Source organism: Tamandua tetradactyla, chromosome 6, assembly GCF_023851605.1.
Source record: "Tamandua tetradactyla isolate mTamTet1 chromosome 6, mTamTet1.pri, whole genome shotgun sequence".
NCBI lineage: Eukaryota > Metazoa > Chordata > Mammalia > Pilosa > Myrmecophagidae > Tamandua > Tamandua tetradactyla.
The window spans coordinates 173,983,458-174,000,910 of NC_135332.1; the positions used below are offsets into that span (position 1 = coordinate 173,983,458).

Below are 17,453 nucleotides of genomic sequence, written 5' to 3' on the forward strand. Positions count from 1 at the left end.
AACAAGATTTAGAAATTGGCTAAGCATTGCACAGAAACTTATTCTCTGTAACTAGAATCCCATCCTGGAGTCCAAGTTTTCTCAGGTGTTCTTGAATAGGAATAGTAGATAAAAAACTAGATTCAAATCTGAAAGGGGAGAAAATAAAACATAATCTAGAGATCCTTAACCAAAAACATGAATGTGCCTAGGCAACCTTTTCTGATTACAGAGGGTTATTCCCAAAGAAACAGGCTTTCTTGCTTTTATCTCCCTTCTGCCAACAGATGTTCTTCTTGAACATTTATAAGCGTAATACTTTTCTCAACAAATTACTTTGCTTTCTCTAACATGTTCAAACAAACTAAACACCTCATCTGAAAGCTGAAACTCCTAACCAAGGCTTGCTTTAAACATTATCAGGATCTGTGTGATTAGATTTTCCCAAAGCACTAGTACTGTCATTCCATCCACACACAAAAAACCAGAAAACAAAATAAAATTGGACCCTGACAGATTTAAAGCATGTTCTGAATAAATCAGTTATAAACTAAATAAATGGGCCCTACGCTATCCAAAACAATATGATTTAAAAATTTATTTTTAAGTTTAATGAAAAATACTGATAAGTGATTAAAAGTAAGATCTGGCACTAATAATTAACAGAGAGAGACGCTACCAAACATTTTCAGAACAATATGTGAACTGGTGTGATTAGTAGGGGAAGAAAAATATACCAGTTATTTAATTAGGTCCTGCTTAATCATTTCAATCTTCCACCATCATAAATGTTTGATATTCCAATATACACTTAAATAGAGAACACGAATTTCACAGAAATGGTTATGTGACTTCACTTACTGAATCCTTATGGTTTCACTTAAGCTAATGATATTGCAAAGACAGACATTGACTGTTTAATAAATACTGTGGTAGAAAAGTGATCTGCAAAAAGTAAGTAGCCAGATTTACCCCTCCCCAAGCTGGAGGTACAGTAGTGGAGAGATAAACATCAAATATCCACTGACAAAAAGAAAGGGTGGGCAATGGTGGCTCAGTGGCAGAATTCTCGTCTGCCATGCTAGAGCCCCATGACAAAAAAAAAAAAAAAAGATGGCTTTGTAATAATCATGCAAAGTGCTAATGCAAAAGAGTAAGGAGAAGGAGGACAATATTGGGATTTGAAGGGAAAAGAGGAATTCAACAGGAAAGAAAAAAAGGCAAAGAATTCCAAACAAAGCAAAGGCGAGAAAATGTGCATGGGCAAGACCCCCAAGGAACAAGCAGTTAGCACAGGAGAGGTCAGAAATGACTCACACTACCTTCAATTTCCCTCAGTTAATAATAGCATCATCTGCTAATCTAAAGACCAAGGAATCACTGAGCTTCCTTTCTCCCTTATTCTGAATACCTGTCAGTCATCAATGACAATTTGGGCTGTGGCTCTTTGATTTGAAACATCTCTTCAATTGTCATTTCCTGGTGCATGTACTATTTTCTGCTTTCACCAGACCTCCAAAAGTCTGAGAAATTAAACTGGCATAGACTTTAAACCCAGCCCTTGATAAACCTCAGTACTATCAGTTACAGAAAAGAAGAATGGGAGGATTAAGGTGAAAAGAAAATGAACAAAGAATATGAGGACTATGCCTTTAGGAAATCTGGTAACAAGAAAAAGAGAAATGAGGTCTAGAAAGGCACAGGAGTTTCTTTGGGTAGTACAGGACACCTGACTATACATATGTTGACGGAACAAAGTCAAAGAAAGAGAGAGAAAATTTAAGTAAGAAAAGGGATAATTAAAAGAATAAAGGTCTAGAGTAGGAGAGGGAACACAGATAGGGAAGTTACTCTTGGAAAGACATAGGACACACAACTTCTCCTGAAAACAGAAAAAATGGAAATGGAGATGGATGGAAACTTGGCTAAGTTCAGAGGTCTGGGAGAACAAAGTTGAGGGAGCCCATACCAAACATTTTCTCTGTGGTGTAAAATCAGTGGAGAAAGTTAAGGATGGGGTCCAGATGGCAAGGATGATTTTAACTTCCTCCTAGAAAATTTAGGGGGAGTGGAAAAAAGACTGGCAGAACAAAACCACAGAGAGTTATGCTTCCTCAAAAAAACCCAAGTGATTATAAATAGTCCTAATTCACAGATATTTTAAATTCCAGGTTTGAGAACAACCAAAAATAAACAAATAAACAAATGGAATTTTCTTTGATATAAATAATTTACACACTTAGGAAACACTGTTTTTATTTTATCTTTACATCACTGCAACCATTTCTGAAATAATGCAAGTGATCTTCCTATAATACTTAATACACAATGGAGAATTTTAAAGTATAGAAAACAACAGAGTAAAGGAGGGTGGGACCTAGTAACATTCAGTCTTCTGAAAAATAACACCTTTTACCTCCCGTATTTCATGGCCGGCTCCTCTATACGACTGCAAGTCCTCCAAGATGCCTTCTGCGTCCTTTAACACCACATTCACCTGGTTATAAATGTCCTGCTCAGATTCTGTAGGCTGGGCATCTGAACAGCAGGAAAGCAGAAAAAAATTTACAGTGACATGAATTTTTTTAAGTACACGTAAAATTCTAAACAATTAAAAATACAAATTTCCACAGATTAGTTACATTTTAGTCAATGTGTTAACTTTGCACTTCTTAGAAGAGATCAATCATTTTTCCATAGTTCCACATTTGAATAACTAGCCTGAAATTTGCAAGTATCACAGGGAAACAACGGGATACAAAGCATTTACTATTTAGTTTAAGCTACAAAAATCATAACTTGGTATATTAAGCCCCACTTGGAATTGTAACAAAAAATTTAAACAGTGATAGTCTTAATAATCACTTCTTTCCCACACCATTCATTACTGTCAATAAGTGAAACTCTATTAGTAATAATCTGTTTTAATGTGACAGAAGTGAAAGGCCTATTCATATCTTGCTCAACTATAGTTTAAGATTGAAACTATTTTTTCATAAAAGTAATTTTACTTTTAACCAACTGAATTCTGATACAAAAAATAAAAACCATTTTAAAACAATAGTTTTAGATGCTCCCCTTCTCTGGGCATCACTTTAAATCTGGCTCAATTTATATGATACTATAAATTAAGGAAGGGATGAAATATACATCAAAGTCCAAACCCAGGACAGTGTCAATGAATTTCTCTGATGATGAACACAAGATCAAGATTCTCGTGTTGGAGTTCTAATTATGAAACTGCTCCCGAATTATTGAGCTGCTGAAAATGATATACTTTAAGCCACGATACTTATCATTGAAATTTTGAAATACTAAAGCAAATCTGAGTTCCTCTCAGTTGGAACTGAGTGAGAAAAAATTGAAGACTGTATAAAAAGTATAATCAGAGTATAGGCATTTTTACCACCTGTGGTATTAGCCACAAAACATACGTTAATGAATGGCTGTATATGGACTTCTCTCTGCTAGATTTGAGGCAACAGAAACCCCATAAATATTTTTAATAACTTGGTCATTTGCATCTCTAAGAATCAATCTTTCTTATTTAATATTATTGATTCTTTTTCAGAGAAAAATGGGAATCCACTAAGAAACCGTGTTTTTCATAAATGTTTCCAAGTAGCCCATATTCAACACAATGCATAAGGTATAAAGCGCTTAATATGATAAACATTATGTTCACCACAATGTTTTTGAAAAAAAAAATTATGCTGGCAATATTCTTCCACATTAAAATTTCTTCTTTTTGGGTGAGAGGGGTGTCCAAATTTATAACATGAATTAAAGTTCTTGGTAAATCTAAGACTTAGACTTTTCTCTACTCACTTTACCTCCCCACCAATTCAAAATGATCTATTCATTTCTTTACCTTGAAATTTTAAAAATAAATTAAGTTCATACATGAAACTAGGAATAAAGATGCCTAAAAACTAAAATTTTATTTTGTGCTTGGGATAAAATCATAATTCAATTCCATGTATCAAACCTAACTAGTCAAAAAATATACCATATATTTTAAAAATGTCATTTACAGTACCAAATTTCAAATTCAACATGAACAGTACTACAGTAACAAAAATAACATTCTGTGCAAAGCCAACTTAAGAATTTGTGTTTACAGATTCACTTATTTTTCAAATTTCTTTTCAGAAATCATTTATTATGTTTTCAGAATGAAAACACTGTGACAAAATAATTACACAAGAGGAGCCAATTGAAAAATTAAAGACTGTGTCCACAGCAATAAAGGTATTGTTAGGAGCAAATACTGTTATTATGGCTAAATGATTAATTATTTTGAAAATTAGGTCTGTCATTTAGCAGCAATACTTTTCACATTTAGCTAGACTATATTTTCTAAAGTAATAGACACGCTAAAAAAGTACACCTCATATTTTTATACTTACACCAGATGCAGTAAAGATAAATATGTTTTACATGCAAAATCGGCAATTTTATACTTTTCATATGGAGTTGTGGAACTACAGACATAACATCAATAGCAGACACATATTATAGTTTGAATTCATGAAGTGGGAATTCATGACAAAGGACAAGAGTTTATCATTAACTATTAAAAGGCATTCATGAAGTCTGAAAATACTAAACTATGCCTTCTTTGGTGTGGTGACTAGCTGTTAACATAAAAATGTGACACTGAGACTTACATACAAACAAAAGATTATCAAGTAGCCTTAAAAATACCTTGTAAGTGGTTAATAATTATTAAATTAAAGGTTTAATAAGTACCATGAAATTTAAAAATAAAGGAGAAGATTCATGTTTCCCCTTAGGGTGGGATAAACACCCAGCACCACAATGATTAAACATTTTTAGACTGTCACAGGAAAGTCACATTTATAATTTTGAAAGCTGCTGAAGACTGCTGTAGAAATGAAGACAAACAGAAAATAGCAGACAAGTAAGCACTACTTTGATATGATAGCAAGTCATGCAAAAGGGTGAAATACTAAGCAGGGAAAAAGACTACAAAATAAAACATTCTAAAAATGGTTATTATACAATGCAACCAAGACTTGTCACTTTGATTTTTCAGAGCAATGAATGGCTTTACTAATTGAAGAAAAATGTACTACTTAGCCAGCTAACAAAAGGACATTCACATGATAGCAAATAATGTTTCTACTACTGAGAGTAGTCAATAGTGATTATTCACCAAGCTGAGTTTTAAAGGCTCTTCAAAGGAAATTAAAGCATGTTTCAATGACTATTACTACTAAGGTTAAAATGAAATATTTTAATTTCACACCTGTTTCCTTCAGGGTAGAGGGAAGAGGAAAAGTCACTAAAAATAATTGCTAAAGTTGAAAAAGCTATGTACTAAACGAGGCAAAGGAAAAATTTAAAGTCAACACAAAAATTGTAATTGTGACAAGGAAACTTTCTGCTTTAATTGTGCTTTCATTTATCCAATAAATGTTTACTCTCTATCTCCATAAGTTCATCAAATGTACAGTATGTACCTCTATACAGTATGTGAACTCAATATTTAGATTTTCTATAATAAATATCTGTTGAATGAATATAAAAAATGAATAAAAAGTTACAGAGACATAAATAGCTCTAGTATTAAAGGAGGCTCCTTAAAGGAGGCTATTAGGTATTTTCAACTCTGAGCAAAGGTAACTCTATAAGTTCTAGAAAAATAAGTATATGAAAGATGCCACTAGGATAAAGATATTTTTTTAAGTACAATGCAAAAACAACTGAAGAGATGCAAGAGAAGTGAAAGGGAACAATAAATTAGGCTAAAAGAGCTGGTATCAATATTTTTTAAAGATGGGGAAACAAGTAACATAAAAGACACAAGAACTAGAGGAAAAGTATGACTAAGTGGAAAGACACTGAAACAAAGAATCAGAGATAGGTTCTATTTCCCCCTTACAAATCAACCCTCTATCTATTCTCCTATTTTGGTCTATCTAGAGATAAATAACTAAATAAGTCTAGTTTAATAACAAATATTAGGTTTCTGCCATTTTACAAAGCACTTATACACTGGGAAAGGACACAAAAAATAAAAACTCCCTCTTCTCCCAAGAACCACAACTTAGTAAACAAGTAGATACAAATAAATATTTATGCTAATAAAGGCTTATCATTAGAATGGCTATACATTTACAATATCATAAAATACTAGGAAATTCCAAGATTTAGAAGTGGCTGTAAAGACCTACATTCAGTGCTTTCTATATGTTGTCAATAGTACAACTACTGTTAAATTTTATGGGGCAATTTGGGGCTTTTATCTTAATTGAAACATTCTTAAAAGAAAATCTTAATATATAGAAATGAATTGTTTTAAAGGGAAAATATCTCCCTAGTACCATGAGAGTAAAAAACAATGTTTCAGTGAACACATCATTAAAAAAGTCTTTACAATACTGTTTCTTCTGTCTACATGGCCTTCACTAAATTAACCTGAAATGTTCTAATTCACCCTACAAAACCCAACTCAAATTATCACCAAAATCTTCCATGATTTCCATTCTACTCCTCATTGCTTTGCAAAATTAATCCCTTCCTGCGCTATACCTTGAATGTAATTTATGTAAATGAAATGCTTAGCTTACATTTCTATCTACCCTACTAGATAGGGTACTATCTACCCTACTAGCTCTCTGAAGACAGGGGTTTTATCTTAGTTACCTCTGAATCTCCAGCACCTACTTGTTGGCACATGGGAGGCATGTCATAAAAGTACCTTGAACTCAAGTGAAAACTGGTACTGGAGAGGTGGAGTGAAGAGGGGAGAAAAAAGATGTGAATTAAGAGAATAATTATTTAAAGATATCATCGTCATTTTGTAAACTACAGGATTCCATTAAATCACGTTTAAAATACACTGGAATAGTTCATTTATATAAAACCTGACACAAAAAGCGAGATATTAGCTGGAATTAGCTATCTTAGCTGGAATTATTTCTACAATTGTTCAACCACGAAGAGATGTCTAGATTTAATCAATTAGAATAATGGAAATAGTGAAACTCTAAATTATTCTGATATTACTGTGTATCTAGAAATAAACCTATAGTACAAATACCCTGCTTACTAAACAGAATGTAGCTTTATTCCACATAATCATAAACAACTGGCAAAATCAATTGTGTTGGAAATTTTGAGTCTGGTAGTAACAATATAAGAAGAAACCTTCTAATGGCCAGGGTCACTATAAGTAGCTCAACAATAAGGTAAATTTTTATAAGGTCTTATTTCCAACAAGAAGAATATGCAAACAAATGAAAGATAAAATTGAATAACAGAACTACACTGTTAGAATAAAAAGGAAACATATTTACAAATCTAAATAAGAATAATAATGGACAAACCCTGGCCTGGTACATAGTATAACTTCACTAATATTCTTTTACAGCATATCAGTTAAGTGTTAAAACAAAAATTCAACATTAGCTGCTACAAGCAATAAGTATCATATTCTAATGTATATCTGTTAATACTTTTCTTGTCATTCTACTGATTATTGATTATTCTTGCTGATTATTATTGTTGTTAACAATTTTAACTTTTTCCTGTCAATAAATTAGCTATTTAAAATTTTTAAATAATGAACCAAAGTCCCAGACTGGGACACCACGACCAAATATTATTTTAAATTTACTACATAAAGTTTCTGCTTCTCATTTGACCACAACATAATGCTAGGTTTATAAAAAGATCAAGTGCCAAGTCTTGAACAAGATCTTGACTGTATCAAAGCCAAGATTCTGCAAATGTAAGGAATTTGAGACAAAGGGAAAAAAGGGGACAGAATAACAGAAAGATATACAAGACCAAGTTTGAAACAGATGCAAATTAACTAAAATACAGCTCTAATGTAAGTTGCCTCATCTAAAAGAATAATCTTCAAGTCAGCAATCTGCTCAACGTCCCCAAGCTGATTAAAATTCATGCTAAGCATGCACTTAAAATAGCATTGTTAAATTGTTGAGAAGGGTCAAGAAAACTATTATTTTCTAATACATTTTTTGCCCCTAAAACCCAACAATTTAATATGGTCCTAATACAGACATTACTACTTTTTGACAGCCTGCACATAGTATCCAAATTTAACAATTTTTATAGAAACGTACTAAAGTAGAAAAATATAAGAGAACACAAATTATTCTGGAAAATGGAGATAAGCTACACATTAATGTGCTCATATGAACTGCTCTGGTTTAAAGAATAATTTATAAAATAGAATGAATTATATTGTATAACATCATATAAACTAACAGAAGTTAATGAAAATGCAATGTATCTCGGGGGGGTTATTTTAAAGGATTTGTTTCTTTTGCTTTTTTGTGGGTTTTTTTCTGTTTGTTTTCTTTTGTTTCTTTTGCTTTTAAAACCAGAAAAGGTTTAAGTATTTATAAATCTGGACAAGTGTTGTATCTCAGGTAGGGGGGTCACATAAATTAAAAACCTGTAGGCTATCTCTTCACCCTTTCCTAACAATTTGCTAATGATCAGTTAAAATAGCAACATTCACACTAAAACATCAATTTAATATAATTTTTTTCAATTTGACATACAGACAAGCTAAAGCAATACTGACAGCCAAAAACAGCAAAAGCTTTTTAACATGCACCGGAGTCAATGACACTTACCTGCCACTCTTAGACCATATTACAATAGGTCATGCAACATAAAACAAACAGAAGGCAAATTACTTAAAGGTCTGTGAACCCATTATTTTTCTTTTATTCAGTTTAGAAACAAAATGAATTCCTGAAATAAATACATACAATTTTTTAACTTTTCAAATTAATTATCTGCAAAGATTAAATAATTTAGGTTCACACTTACCTTTTAATATTATGCCCAAATTACTGAGCTCTGAATGGCCTTCATGAACAGATTTGTATTCAAAACACTTCAACATGTACACAAAATCGTTGAAACTTAAGTCAATTTTTCACAATTGTAATAAAATTTCCCCCAACGATATTGGCTCTATTAATAAGTCTGGAGACGGTATTTGCACTTTTCACCAAAATTTTTTCATATAAATGTTTTCCTTGGAGAACATACTTCGAATTATAAAATAATGCCCAACTAAGAGATATAAAATCTCTTACAAAGCCAAAATGAAATTTTATTTTATCATCACAATTTAATCTATAAAATATGACTTCCAGTTCTAGAAGGCACCAGAAATTTTACCCAAACAATTCATAGCTCAGTCATGCAAAGCAGTTAAAAAAGATGGCAAAGTGGAAACATTCATTTAGTGCAAGACAAACGCAGTCTACTGCAGGCAAAGATAAATAGATATAAAATCATCTTCTCACTTTCAAAATCAAGGAAAAAATTTGGCCCCTGCTCAAGGTCTGTGCATGTCAAAACTTTAAGAAGATTCCCCATGTTAAGGTACCTGTCAAGACAAGAATGAGAAAGAGAAAATATCCCTTTATATAAAGAACATCTGAAAATTATTTTTAAAAAATAGTAACGGGGAAAATGTTCATTAGGCCATGAATTTGTCTTCTGGTTACCCAGACTGCGCTCTGGCAGACAGCAAACCTGCTTCTCAACATGCTGATTTGTAGGACCTAGAGGTGAAATGTGGTTTTCCTGTACAAAATGGCACACCTGTTGCTCTAATTCTTCTCAAAATTCTCCCAAGTCAGTTTCATTAATGGCCTTATAATGAAAAATTCTTTAAGTATTCCAATAGTGCTAATATTCTGAAAAATAAATCTCTGATTAAGAATTATTTACATGCCATCTTGTTTAATATTGCACTGAAACAACAATTTATTTCAAAGCCAAATATTAAGAGTTTTGGCTAAAACTCACCTTTGCAATTCATACCAGAACGTAAAACTTACTTCCTATAAACCATTAAATATAGCATATATTCTTAACAAAATTTGGATGAGCAGTAATTTGGAGGTCATTTAAAGGACTGATTCTGGACATGCAGCACAACTCCGATTTTTTAAAAAAAATTACAGGATTATAAATCAACAAACTTCAACATAGTCACTAAAGCATACTGTTAGAATGTTCATCATAAGGCTACTTGCTTCATGGACTAATGAAAGGACAGCACTGGCTACAGACTCAACATGAGTTTAGCAAATGAAAAACTAAAGAATTATACATGATGGTGATGTTTGCCTACGATTAAGAAAAAAAAAATCATGCAACCTTTTTGTGATCCCCATGTTTTAGCAACAGATACTCTGGCTGGCCTTCACTGTGGTGTGAGTATAATTAATCTTGCAACTTTACCATTATGCACCAGCTGTGAAGGGCTAAAGAGACTTACTTTCAAAGTCCAAGAAAAAATGTGCTGCATTGTGGTCTATGTCCCTGGTTAGCACCTTAATGAGATTACCCATGCCAGCAAACCTAAAAATAAAAATGGCAACATCATTTAGTTCCAGTAAAAAATTTTAAGCAAAGGCCTGGGATTTGGCAAAGGCTGGCTTGTTCATAATTACCAACAGGTGCAGGTTTCTATGCTTTTGGCACTGAAAACTTGGAACAACAAAAGCACTTTGGATTCTTAGGTTGTAACTTCTGTCCCTCTTTTCCACAAATCAAAAAAGTTACATAAATCAAGATGGGAGAAAAGATTAGATTTCAGATATAACTTGCAATATTTACATGTGATTAATATCTATGCTAGTATTATGCTTAAAATTTTTGACACATATCTTCTCAATTTAAATTAACATCAAAAATAGATTTCTCAGAATAAATGTTGAGATCATTATTTTTAAATAATAACAGATATTTTCCTTTTTGCAGACTCAAATCCTATTTGGGATTACATGGATGATAATATTCATACCACACTTAACTATTAAAGAATGAAGTAAGTTATCAGTAACAACCTATTTAAAAATTTTTACCACATAAACCAGTATTTCTTACATCTTTTATACTGAGACTGATCAAATTTTGTATTATTTAACTCAGACTGAATATTTAACTATATCTTGTCACTTAAAAGTTAACATAGCAAATATAGGGATTCAACAATTATCACAACTTTTAGTCAATTTGCAGAGACACAAGTACAAATAAGGCACTGGCATAAATCCTGCCCCAAAATGTGTCATAACACAATAAGGATGGGGAGGACGAAGGTGTCAGGAACATCTAGAAAACCAGGTTCAAACCTCAAAGTTGCAGTAGTTAGAGAGGAGGCAAGTGACAGTATCACAGCTCCCACTCCCCCACCCCCCCTCCAATATCTGTCTCAATACTTTCTCTTCAAATACTAAACTGCTTGTAATGTAAACATAACCAAAAGTAACAATATTTTCATCAATGGAAGAAAACACCTTATTATTAATCTTGATTACAAGTATGGAAAAGAGTTAGTAGTTCTAGCTACCAGTGTGCTTTCTGTTCTTCTACTTTAAGCTTCAAGTTTCCCAGAGAGGAAACAATACAACAGTTATCTGCTTTAGAGGCTAAAGTCTGATGGATTGAGACATACATTTATTTTAAAATGTTAAAATATGCCAATTTATTCCCAAATATGGTAAACACTGAATGGTCCCTCACTTTTGAAAAGTAATCCCCCAATGGGAGTAGGGCTCTTAGTTTTGATAGTAAATATTTCTATTTCATTGATATACTGATAGAATAGGTAGAGAGAGAGAATGATACAGCAAATGTGGCAAAATATTACAACTGGTCGATCTGGGTATCCGCTGGGGTGGGGGTATGTTAAAATTCTCTGTTTGGGTTTTGTATTATTTTTGCAACTGTCCTGTGAGTCTGAAATTATTTCAAAATAAAAAGTTTCAGGAAAAAAAGTTACACTGAACTCCAACAGTCTGATTTTTTCCCAGTGTTTTACATAGATGGATTGATTAGTTGGGATTAAAGGTAAGGGGTAAAATATTTACTGTTTCATCTAAGCTATCTTATACATTATAAAAATGTACTAATACAAAGCTTTAAATTTAAGGAAAAGATAAGCATTTCCTATATCATCATATCCAAAATCTTACCTCAAATTAGTTATTCAATTCATCCAATCGATTTTTTAGGAACCATTTAGAAAGAGAACATTTCATAACTTTAATTTTTTTTTTCTTTTACATGGGCAGGCACCATGAATTGCACCTGGGTCTCCAGCATGGCAGGTGAGAACTCTGCCGGCTGTCACCGTGGCCAGCTAGTAACTTCAATTTTAAAAGCTTTCAAATTCATCTGGACCAAATTCTTTAACAACTACAACCAAATATACAAAGAATTATCGAGTGGTATCAATATACTACAGTGTGACCACAGACTAACAACATGTCATGAAAAAGGGCCGTAACTGGTTTTAGCAAGAAAAAGGTAACATACCACTTGGTGTTCAGAGTTCGGTCTCTGGAATCCAACCAGAATTCCAAACTCCAGCTTACCAGCTGTATGACTTTGAGGATGGTATTTAAATCTCTCTGGACCTCATTTTCTTCATTCAGTAAAATGTAGATAATTACAGTAACTCTCTCAAAGGATTACTGTGGGGTTTAGTGGGATCAAGCACAGTGTCCGGCACAGAGAAACCATCCAATAAATATTAGCTGTTGTTACAACCCAAAATCACAAATAACTTTAAAAATAATGACTATATCTTATAACATAAACCAAAGTCTTCATTTATCAATATGAATTTCAATGTTATAAATCAGACTAAATCACACAAATGCCATTTTTAGCCCATTTTCTCAAAACAACAATCTTGCTGATTCTTACAGTCGGAGGGAGAAAAGAAAAGTTAGGTTTCTTCACCTTTTACCTGGATGTACCCACAGTCAGTCAACTCTCAGAAAAATGATGAAAGAAGCCAAGTTTGCCCACTGCATTTTCCTACAGCCCCCTCTACAAACTTCTTCCACTGTCTAGTTCTTCTTTCCAGGCACCCTAGCCTAAAATGATCCTGTACCATTCACTACTGGGCTTGATTTTTGCACTCTCCAAAGTACTCAGGGACTGAAAATGCTCTTACATCTTTATTCCATACACAGACACTTAGCTTGAAAACAGTTCATTTTATTCAGTTCAAGCTTTCTCAATCTCAGTACTACCAACATGTGGGCCCAGATAATTAGTTGTGGGAGGGTATGTCCAACATTGTAAATATCAATATTTAGCAGTATCTTGGCCCTCTAAGCATTAGATGCCAGTAGTGTGTCCTCTCTCTGCCCTTGCCACGTTACGATAAACAAAAATATCTCCAGATATTGCCACATGTCCCTGAGGGACAAACCTGTCCCTAGCTGAGAACCACTGATCTGGTACAACAGCCCAAACATTGGAGAAATTACCTCTAATGTGTAACACACAGGACAAAATACTGTGCATACAACTCACATCAGGATGTGTCTGGACAAGTCTCATGATCATTTTCAAAGATTTGAAACAATTCCTTTATAACACTACTAGCTTTCATATTTTTAAATAAGGATCAATGAAAAAAATCAAAACTAAATACCTGTCTTGCCATTTTTAACTCTTAGTAAAAAAATTTACTGTAAGCTAGGTTAAAAAAAAAAAGGCAGAAACAAAAACCTTTTATCCCCTCAGGGTGACAGGTTTGATTCTGTAGTTAAATGTTGGCTCTACTGCAGGGATACAGATTGTACAACAGGACTGACTGTAAAAATTCAGAAATGAATAGCATAATACTACCTAACTGTAATACAATAATGTTAGTACACTGAATGAAGCTGAATGTGAGAATGATAAGAGGGAGGAGGGCCAGGGGCACAAATGAAAACAGAAGGAAAAATAAACAATAAAGACTGAGATGGTATAGTCTAGGAATGACTCGAGTGTACAACGATAGTGACCAAACGTACAAATTTTAAAATGTTTTTGCATGAGGAAGAACAAAGGAATGTCAATACTACAGGGTGTTGAAAATAGATGGCAATTCATATTTTAAAACTTTAACTTACGTGTGAGACTAAAGCAAAAAATGTTTATTTGGTACAAAATTTATGTTTTGACTAGTGTATTTCCTAATATAACTTATGTGGACAGTTCAACAACACTATAAGTATATGGAACCTTAAGTAGGGCATGAGAGCTTGTAGGTTTGTCCAGAGTGATGTTCTAATAAATCCCAGAGTGATCTGAACAATGAATAAAAAGGTATTTGCAAAGTCCCCTTGAGGGAATGGGGAAAAAGAAAAATTCAACTTCCCCAAGTGGAGAATTCCTGATATTCTCACAAGCAATGGGGATAACCAAAGCAATAGGCCAAGCCCTCAATCTTGGGGTCTGCAAAGGATAGGCTAAGCCTACTTAAAATTAGGCCCAACAGTCATCCCCAGAGAAACTCTTTTGTTGCTCAGATGTGGCCTCTCTCTCAACAGTCATCCCCAGAGAACCTCTTTTGTCACTCAGATGTGGCCTCTCTCTCTCAGCCAACACAACCAGCAAACTCTCTGCCCTGCCCCTCTCTACATGGGACTTGACTCCCAGGGGTGTAAACCTTCCTGGCAATGAGGGACAGAAATCCTAGAATGAGCTGGGACTCAGCATCAAGGGGCTGAGAAAACCTTCTCGACCAAAAGGGGGAAGAGAGAAATGAGACAAAATAAAGTGTCAATGGCTGAGAGATTTCAAACAGAGTCGAGAGGTTATCCTGGAGGTTACTCTTACGCGTTATAAAGGTATCACCTTATCGTGGAGGTTATTCTTTCACATTATATAGATATCACCTTTTTAGTTTCTTGAAGATGATTATATAATGATACAGCTTTCACAGTGTAACTGTGTTAAATAAACACAGTACTAAATAAAATGAGAAGAAATTTATCACAAATTTAATACACAGAAGCCAGATATACTTTAACAGCATGTTAATATTTCTGGAGGAATTTTGTGATTATGAGCATCTATATCACGTTTGCTTCAAAGTTGGTAACTTATCTGTAAAGAACACTCTCTTCCTGGCTGGTAGTCTGTGGAATGTATTTTTAAGCTCACAAAAGGCACTTAATAAATACATTAGATTATTATTCCATAGAACATTTGAAAAGAAGTTTCCTCAATTCAAATAGAAGCCAACAGAAACAAAACTAGAAGTGACACTTACTGTACCATCTGTTCTGTCTTTCTAGGAACTCCCTGAGAGAGTTTCTTCGTTTACTCTTTCAAGCTCCTGGGCCTTTACGATGTCGTCTCCTCTGCCCTGGACGACTGCTAATCCCAAGGATTTTTCCAATGCTCGCTTTGTTTTGTGGTAGGTTTGGTTTATTTCATTTTTGTTTTTTTATGAATGACTTCTTTTAATCCTTCAGACCTCCCCTAAGAGAGATTTTTCCCTGACAACCTTAACTAAAGTAGGTGTACCCAGCACCCCCTGCCCAATTAGCCCCCATTACCCAATTTTTCCTTCAGGGTGCTTACAAGATCTAAATTACTGTTGGTTTAGTGTTTGTTTTCCTCACCTCTAGATTATAAACATAACAAATATCTGTGAGGAGGGAGGTGGAAAGGAAGAGAAACTCATAGATCCACTGACCAGCATCACTCTCAAGCAGGGTTTCTCAACCCTGGCATAGTAACACTGGAACCGGGCAAATCCTGTGGGGACTGACCTTGCACTGTAGGACGTTTAGCCGCATCCCTCCCTGGTCTCTCCACTAGATGCCAGCAGCATCACCCTCTAGTTATAATAATCAAAAATATCTCCAGATATTGCCACATGTCTTCTGAGGAGCAAATCTGTCCTGGCTGAGAGCTGCTGCTCTATATGTATGACCACAATCATGAAGTACAGCCTCGCTTTTGCCCAGCAACCCTCTTACCTAGCCCTATTCTCTCTACCAGGTGACTATTACAGACTTTTTTTTTAATCTCCTCAAACCTCTAATAACCCATCCTTTATGTATGTAGGAATTATCTTCCTACATTTTTTGTGGGGGCGGGAGCATCTATGATCCCATCTACCTCCCTTTCTTCATGGGTAAGCGCACACTCTACCCTCCTCTCGTTAACGATATGCACCTGTTTCTGATGGAAGGTTTTCCTAAGGGGCGCCGTCCAGTTCTCTCACTCAACTTCATCCACCCAATGTCCCCTCTATTACCGCACACTATCTTACCTTTCCTCCTTATAACAAGATTTGGTAAATGAATAGCCACTTGTTTGCACCTTCCATTCTTTCAAATAACTCCAATCTGGATTTTATGCCTCCTACTACAATGAAGCTACCTCAATGAAAGTCACCAAAACCTGCATATGGCTAAATCCAAGGTCAATTCCCAGACTTTAACTTGCTGGACTTCTCAAAAGCTTTTGACTCAGTTTGTCACTTGCTCCTTCCTAAAACTCTTTCTTCATCTGGCATTTAACACAACACATTCTCCTGGGTTGCCTTCCTATTTCATGGCTATTCTTTTTCAGTTATCCTTCCCTTTAGTATACATGTAGTTTTCTCTCTCATCTTCAAACAGCAACTTATTTTGATTCTATTTGCCATACTAGCTCCCATCCTATTCCTTGCCTTATTTTTGCAGCAAAATTGTCTTCTCTTTGCAGCAAAATTCCTTTAAAAGAGTAGTCTACATTCATCATCTCTCATTCCTCTTCTTCCATTCTCTGTTAAACCTCCAATCTGGCTTTTGTCCCAACTCCACACCACAAGCAAATATTGCTAAATCAAATAGTCAATTCTTAGTCCTCTCCTTATTCTACGTGTCTGTGGCCGACTAACACTCCCTCCTATTTAATGCATGTTTCTCATTAGCTTAAAAGACATCAGGTCTCACCTCCCTCCAATGCTACCACCCACGGTCCTAGCCACCATCATTTCTAGCCAGGATTATTTCAAGAGCCTCCTAACTAGTCTCCTCGGTCCCACCTTTTGGTTCTCCTACAATCTCTTATCGTGAAAGCCAAAACAACTTTTAAAAATATATAAACCAAACTACACCTTTCTCTGGTTAAAACAATGCAATAGCTTATGGTTGCACTCAGAATAAAATCCCAACTCCTTACCAGGTCCTACAAAACTGACACGCTCTGTCTCACTCTAGTCTCATCTCCCATCACTCTTCACTGTACTCAAATCCATCTAGTCACAATGGCCTACTTGCAGTTTCTCAACTGCTACAAGATTTCTCTTTCCATGGAGCTCTTCAGTAAGACATATTCAAAGACCAACCTAAGTATATTATCCCTTCTCCTGCCCCCCTCTTTATTCCCTTTCCACACTCGTGGTTATTACCATCTAACATATGATCAGCTCTTCTTTCTTCCACTAGAGAAAGGAAAACTTTAAGAATGCAGGGGTTTGTTCTGTATCCTGCCCTATGTATCTAGAACAATATCTGGAATGTGGTAGGTACTCATAAATATCTGATAAATAAATGCATGGTTAAAAACACATACAGAGGGCAGGCCACGGTGGCTCAGTAGGCAGAGTTCTCGCCTGCCATGCCAGAGACCCAGGTTCAATTCCCAGTGCCTGCACA

At 34.6% G+C, this 17,453-nt stretch overlaps 1 protein-coding gene across 10 annotated transcripts in view; it reads right to left on the reverse strand.

Annotated features, from left to right (window-relative positions):
- The window catches only part of CYRIB (CYFIP related Rac1 interactor B), a 197,033-nt gene that overhangs the window by 20,683 nt on the left and 158,897 nt on the right, over positions 1–17,453 (reverse strand). For 5 of the 10 annotated variants that reach the window (XM_077167657.1, XM_077167659.1, XM_077167660.1 and 2 more), the window contains 2 exons: positions 9,300–9,382; positions 2,396–2,517 (listed from right to left, as the gene is read on the reverse strand). In XM_077167657.1, the coding sequence (XP_077023772.1) occupies positions 2,396–2,517; positions 9,300–9,372 (195 nt within the window). In that variant the 5' untranslated portion in view covers positions 9,373–9,382. Of the gene's footprint in view, positions 1–2,395; positions 2,518–9,299; positions 9,383–10,282; positions 10,366–17,453 lie in introns of those variants that run through there. The other 5 variants (XM_077167664.1, XM_077167665.1, XM_077167666.1 and 2 more) reach the window with 3 other exon arrangements.